Source organism: Gopherus flavomarginatus, chromosome 1 (assembly GCF_025201925.1).
Source record: "Gopherus flavomarginatus isolate rGopFla2 chromosome 1, rGopFla2.mat.asm, whole genome shotgun sequence".
Lineage (NCBI taxonomy): Eukaryota > Metazoa > Chordata > Testudines > Testudinidae > Gopherus > Gopherus flavomarginatus.
In genome coordinates, this window is record NC_066617.1 from 367,185,690 (window position 1) to 367,193,067 (window position 7,378).

General features: G+C 47.8%; 1 protein-coding gene across 1 annotated transcript; it reads left to right on the forward strand.

Moving 5' to 3' along the window:
* Positions 1-6,207: 6,207 nt before the first annotated feature.
* LOC127048373 (olfactory receptor 52K1-like) lies at positions 6,208-7,170 on the forward strand. The gene has a single exon (XM_050948142.1). It carries the CDS (start codon positions 6,208-6,210, stop codon positions 7,168-7,170), a length of 963 nt encoding a protein of 320 aa, XP_050804099.1.
* Positions 7,171-7,378: the final 208 nt, after the last annotated feature.

Here is a 7,378-nt window from a genome sequence, read left to right on the forward strand (position 1 = left end):
CAGATCATGGGGTGCGGCTGCTCAGAGCAGGAATAACCATGAACTCTCCAGCCCTCTGGGAACCACCTCCTCTTGGGGCCGGCCCCTTCTCCTCGCACACCTGCAGCAGCTCCACTTCGCCCTCTGCCACTTACCAGAAACTGGGCTCCTCAAGCCATGGGCAGGGGCCATCACCGGACACCACCCCACCAGTAGGAGGGCTGGGGCCAGCTCCTGGCACAGGACTCTTCATCGCTGTCCACTTCCCAGGTGTACATGGTGGTGTCGGGTGCCTTGCGGCTGGGAGGGGCGTGCCCAGGGTGGGGCTGTTACTTGAGCTGTTCAGGGGAGCGGCTGAACCTTTAAATTATGCCCCCCATTAGTAACCTATGCAGTTTGGGGGGAAGTGCCCCCAATAGTCCTTCAAACTCTGCCCACGGCCCCCTGGCGCTATGGGGAAAGGGCCTCAGACATGAGAGGGTAGCCACGGAGAAGCTCTGTTGTGGACGCCAAGGGACCATTTCTCTTTATGCTACTCCACAGGGTGCCAGAAATCAGACGTTTTCCAGGGAATTTGGCCCATAGGATCTCTGCAGTGATATCTATGGGTGGTTATTCAAACTCTCTGGAATTGTTGATAAATTGTATCATTTGACAGCATTTTGGTTCATTATTTTGTTATAAAATATATCAAGAGCCCAATGTCAGACAAGTTAATTGATATGGCACAGGAAAAAGATTTGATACAATACCAGTCTCCAAAGATCTGTCCCGTGCAATGATTCTGCATTCACCGTACGCTGACGGTGATCTCCCTCATTACAAATTTCAGCTGCTATTATGTATATGATTTTACACGTTACACATTTTTTTACATATCACTAAAATCCAACCCATCAATTTCTTCCTGTTCCCTATCTTGTTGTTCTGTTCCTTCCTTAGCTTTGTTTTAGATATTAGCATTCCAGGTACTGATCCGTGAAAATACTTCCCTGGCTTGTACTAAGGCATAGAAAAAAAAGTATATAACAGTCTATGCATCCACAAATTCAAACCCTTCTTCCAGGTCTCCATGTTCTCGCCTTCCTATGGGCTTTGCTCACCTGTCCCCTTCCAACCTAGTTTCAAGCCCTTCTCACTAGGTTAACCACCATTAAGTGATCCAGCCCCTGTTGCCCATTCCCAGCTTCTGACAAACAGAGACTAGGGACCCCACCCTTGCCCATCCTGACTAATAGCCAGTGATGGACCTACCCTCCATGAATTTATCTAGTTCTTTTTTGAGCTTATCTAGTTCTTTTCTTATGAGATTTGTAGTTAATGTTATTGATACTTAATGCGTACTACTAGTATATGTACGGTGCAGATAATACAGATTATGAATGTGATATATATCTATATGCTACCCAGCATATATTAGACAACAGGAACAAAGGTGAGAGCAAAGTGGAGCAAGACTGTTTCCCGAGTATTTTATTCACACACACACACACACACACACGCACGCACTCACGCACGCACGCACACACACACGCACCCACAGACAACACTCTGTTTCATTTATTTATTGACAGTATCAGAAAGTGAACTTTAAATACTTTGTTCCTGAGATCACTCTGGTAAGGATTTGAGGATTTTCAAAGTGCTTTTTGATGTAGATACACCTTTCTCGACCTGGTGCGTGTGCTACTGTGTGGTAAGGTTAAACAACTGGGGACAGACTCTCAAATGTTCAGACACCCCAACTAAGGCCAGATTTCCACACACAGAAAAAAGGTTGGCACCAGCAGCTTCCATAGTGGCACGTTTGGGACAGAAGAGCCCAGCACTCAGCACTTATTCTGGTGCCTAAATGGCCCTGGGTGTGTCGCGGCATCTTGGAGCTGAGGGAATATCAGGGTCAGATACAGCATTTGTTCCTGCAGTATGCACCCCCATGGCTGTGGCTGGGTGTGTCAGTAATAAAGACCAAATGTTCCAGCAAAGCATGAGAAGGTGCAAGGAACTTTCACACTCCTCTTTGTTACCAGTGCTACACACAAGGGACAGAGTAAGGACAAGGCATGGCCAAGATCACCTTCCGGTAGCAGCGCTAAGCTCGTGAGGGGACGGTGTATGGCTCCCTGGGAGTCGGAGGTGGAGTTCCCATCCCAGCGTACACAAAGCCCTCACAAACATGCTGTCTGAGTTACTCAGAAAACCTCTCCTGCGTCTTTACTTCCTAAGATGGTGCAAAGGTGGGAAACAGGTGCTGAAAACCTTGATATAAACACAGAGAAGAGGGGATGTGGGGAATGCATTAAATTAGCCGGGAGCCTCTCAGAAGAGAGTGGAGTTCCTCAGGGATCGGTTTTGGGACCAATCTTAATTAATCTGTTTATTACTGACCTTGGCACAAAAAGTGGGGATGTACTAATAAAGTTTGCGGATGACACAAAGCTGGCAGGTATTACTAACACACAGAAGGACCGGGATATCATACAGGAAGATCTGGATGACCTTGTAAACTGGAGTAATAGTAATAGGATGAAATTTAATAGTGAAAAGTGCAAGTCATGCATTTAGGGATTAATAACAAGAATTTTAGTTATAAATTGGGGACACATCAGTTGGAAGTAACAGAGGAGGAGAAGGACCTTGGGGTATTGGTAGATCACAGGATGACTATAAGCCGCCAATGTGTTATGGCCGCTAAAAAAGTTAATGCGGTTTTAGGATGCATCAGGCGAGGTATTTCCAGCAAAGATAAAGAGGTGTTAGCACCGTTATACAATTGTGGTTTCCCATGTTTAAGAAGGATGAATTCAAACTGGAACAAGTACAGAGAAGAGCTACTAGGATGATCCGAGGAATGGAAAACCTATCTTATGAAAGGAGACTCAAAGAGCTTGGCTTGTTTAGCCTAACCAAAAGAAGGCTAAAGGGAGATATGATTGTTCTATATAAATATATCAGAGGGATAAATATTAGAGAGGGAGAGGAATTATTTAAGATCAGTACCAATGTGGACAATTAATTTGGCAACTGATCTTTGATTATCAGCAGGTATGTATGTCCAGTGGTCTGTGATGGGATGATAGATGGGTTGGGATCTGAGTTACTACAGAGAATTATTTCCTGGATGCTGGCTGGTGAGTCTTGCCCACATGCTCAGGGTTTAGCTGATCACCATATCTGGGATCGGGAAGGAATTTTCCTCCAGGGCAGATTGGCAGAGGCCCTGGAAGATTTTCGCCTTCCTCTGCAGCATGGGGCATGGGTCACTTGCTGGAGGATTCTCTGCAGCTTGAGGTCTTCAAACCACAATTTGAAGACTTCAGTAACTCAGACATAGGTTATGGGGTTGTTCCAGGAGTGGATGGGTGAGATTCTGTGGCCTGCATTGTGCAGGAGGTCAGACTAGATGATCATAATGGTCCCTTCTGACCTTAGAGTCTATGAGTCTATGAGAAGAGAGTCTCCAATCCACTTACTGGGCTCTCAGAACAATTCAGAGCAGCGTTTTGTTGTTTTGATGTTACCGAGTTCCATAAAAACCCCTCATTGGGTCTGAAATCCCCATTTTTGTTTTCAAAAGAGAAAACACCATCTTTGTCCGTAATTCAGCCATGTACCACCAGACACTGCCCTCTAGGATTAAGCTTGTGTCTGTTTAGTGGGCAAAGGGGATATTTTAAGATGTTGAGTGACAAGTGATTTTATCCCAGGTCAGTATAGTTTAGAGCATAGAGAAGCAAAGCCTGGGAGGGTAACTTGTCGTAATTGTTTTGGTATCAATTCAAGGAGGTGACTCCCTCACTATTTTGAGTCACAGGTGGTTCTTCTTGTACCAAAACTTTTCTCATATTTGCCGTCTGATGAACTGGTTTGTTCATTTATAAGCCACAGTTTCTAATAATCACATTTGCAATTAGAGCAGAGATCCCCAAATTTTGGGGTGCATTCCCCTAGGGTTGCAGGGAGGAACATCCGGTGGGGCATAGCAGGGCCTGGGCCAGCCCCCACAGGGGATGAGGATGTAGCACCACCAGCAGGAGCGGCGCCAGGGTTTCTGATGCTCTAGGTGGATGGCCATTTCGCCGCCTCCCACAGGTCCAGTGGACCTACTGCAGTCATGCCGGCGGACGGTCCGCTGGTCTAAAGGCTCTGGTGGAGCTGCCGCAGGCATGACTGCGGTAGGTCCTCCGGAGCCTTTAGACCAGCGCACCATCTGCCAAAATGACTGCGGCAGCTCCACCGGAGCCTTTCCAGCAGCGGAGCATCCGCCGGCATCACTGTGATAGGTCCACCGGACCCGCGTGCCGCCCCCCTGGCAAAATAGCACCCCCCCAAAAATTCTGGCACCCTGGGCCATTGCCTAGGTTGCCTAAATGGTAGCGCCGGCCATGAGCACCAGGACTATTCCCACCCCCAGTTCTTCTCCAGCTCCACCCCCAGCCATGTCCCTAGCTCACGGCCCCATGCCTGGCCCCATCCCTTGCCTCGGCAGGGCTCCACACCCAGCTGAGGTCCCAGCTGCCGGCCCTCACCAAGACCTGGTTGCAGCTCCACTCCTGCCCCTGTTCCAGCCAACAGCTTTGGCCTCTGGCTGTGGCTCAATTCCCGGCCCAGTGGTGAGGCAGGCAGCCCCAAATCCATCCCCAGCTGCAGCCCCAGCCTCAGCCCCCATACACCCCTGTTCATCTTGTTCTCCTACCCCCAAACCACAGCCCCGTTCCCAGACCAGCTCTGGGGGGGGCTTGGGCGTGAGGCCGGGGACAGGGATAAGGGGGAGGGCTTGACTCTCAAAAGTTTGTGGACCACTGATTTAGCAATTTCTTTCAAATACTCTATGTCAGGCAGAAATCACCTGAATTTACATTTATAGCTGTCTTTTGCACATAATAGAAAAAAATTAGTACACACGTTTAGAAGCAAAGTAGAAGCCGCAAAACTACATTCCGAGATCTGTGTAAACAGATGGGGAGATCATAGATGTTTTATAGTGAGAGAGGTGTCATCTTAGCCACACACGTTAGATTGGCATTCAGCCTCTGCTTAAAGCCAGAGATTTCCTAAAGAGTTTATTGAACTAGCTTAAATCTTCATTTCATAAAGTAAGCAAGTAAAAGTGCCCTGGAGATGAGAGACTAGATAGTAGCATTTATATGAATCCTAGACAGAGAGCCTGGAAGCAAGTGAATTTACATTTCAAACACTCTGATGCACAGAGATACTAGAAGGGTTCAGTTAGGTGGCTTGTTTAAATATTTTCTGAATCTTTTCTTTCCTGCTTCCTCTTGGAGACTTTTTTCTTTGGATTTTTTTCTTCTTGGTTTTTCCCTCTAATATAAAATACAAATTATTTGACGACACCACATTTTACTCTCTATTTCTGGAAATAGGACACAGCTCAGATCTCATTATTTTTGCCCTTACCCCAGGCCCCCCAAACAGCTCGAGTCACAGCCCCCACCAAACGTATCTTTCTGGTGACCCAAGTGTCTCAACTCCCACATGGGGAATGAAGTCAGCAGGGTGTCATTAAAAGATATAAATTCTCTCCCCCAGCTGACCCCCACTGAGTGCAGAGTCCTTCAGTTTGTGTGTGACTTCAGCATGTGCTGAGAAGGAAGAAGACACAGCCAGGGTTCAGGTGAGCAGGGGTAGTTTACATTAAAGCTAATCAGGATCTTTCTAAGTAGGAGATTTTTAAAGCAAATGGAAAGCTGTGGGCCAAATCTACTGTCAGTCACACTGGTGTAATACTGGAATGATTCTGTGTAGATGCTGAGGCTCCGGCTCTGAAGCTGGTGGTAATGTTCCCCAATGTACTACATGCATCCAGGCTGAATACCCAGAATGTGCTGCTGAATGTGCCAGGTACATCTTGCTACATGCAGCTTAACATGCCAGGCATTCCTAGGCTGAGAGCATGTGCTCTGCAGCCAGATATATTAGGTGCTTCACGGCAGAATGCACAGCAGGTAGGATACTTGTAACAAGTGGGCTTCATTACTCGGGACGTGTAATGACATTCTAAAAACTCTGAATGATTTTGCACAGAAAGATTTAAGGGTTTGTGTGATTAGTGTTATTGCAACATGACTGATGAACTCAACAAAATGTCAGTACACTTCTTCCAGAGCTGAGATTGGTCCCATCATATGTATTTAATTTACAGGTTCTCTTCATTCCATGTGCTCTGTTTTATTGAAAGGAAAGACATTGATGTGAGCCTCGCAAAAGATGCCACAAGAAGATAACCTGTCAGGTTCCAACAGCACAGGCATTGATCCTTCTGTGTTCTTCCTGACGGGCATCCCAGGGCTGGAAGCTCTGCACCTCTGGATCTCCATCCCCTTCTCCTCAGTCTTCATTGTGGCCCTTCTAGGAAACTGCACCCTCTTGTATGTTATCAAGACAGAGCCCTCCCTGCACAAGCCCATGTTCTATTTCCTCACCATGCTGGCCGTGATCGATCTGGTTTTATCCACAACCACCATGCCGAAAATACTGAGCATCTTCTGGTTTAATTCCAGGGAGATCAGCTTTAACGCCTGCCTGGTGCAGATGTTTTTCCTTCACTCCTTCTCCATCATGCAGTCTGCTCTGTTGCTGGCCATGGCCTTCGACAGGTACGAGGCCATTTGCAATCCCCTCAGGTACACCACCATCCTGACCAATTCAGTGATAGCAAAGATCGGGCTGGCGGCTTTGGCCCGGGCTCTACTGCTAGTGATCCCTGGGCCCTTCCTCCTCAGGAAGCTGCCCTACTGCCGGTCCCATGTCATCTCCCATTGTTACTGTGAGCACATGGCCGTGGTCAGTCTGGCCTGTGCTGACACCAGGGTCAATAAAATCTATGGGATCATTGTAGCTCTCTTCATTGTGGGGCTGGATCTGATGTTCATCTCCCTATCGTATGTCAAGATCCTAAGGGCTGTCTTAAGCCTGGCATCCAAGGAAGAGCAGCTCAAGGCTTTGGGAACCTGTGGCTCCCACCTTTGTGCCATCTTAGTGGTCTACACACCAGTGATCCTTTCCTCAACAATATACAGGTTCGGCCACCATGTCGCCCCACATGTACACATCTTGATGGCCAATTTCTACCTCCTCTTTCCTCCCATGATGAACCCCATCATATACGGTGTGAAAACCAAACTGATTCGTGACCGGGTGCTTCTCTTTGTCCGATGGAAAAGCTCCTAGGCTGAGCAGAAGGGGGCTGCTGAGGGATCAGGAAGCAGAGGATACAGAAGAGGTTTTCTGAGTAATGTAGAGGCATTCCTGTGGGGGCTTTGTGTATGCTGGGATGGGAACTCCATCTCTGACTCACGGGGAGCAATACACCCAGAGGTGTAGCGAGCGCCCTCTGTACCCTCCGACCGGAGGGGACCCCGCAAGGAAGGGGGTCCCT

Coding starts and splice junctions, on each gene's coding strand:
- LOC127048373 (XM_050948142.1), top strand. CDS start 6,208: ATGCCACAAGAAGATAACCTGTCAGGTTCCAACAGCACAGGCATTGAT.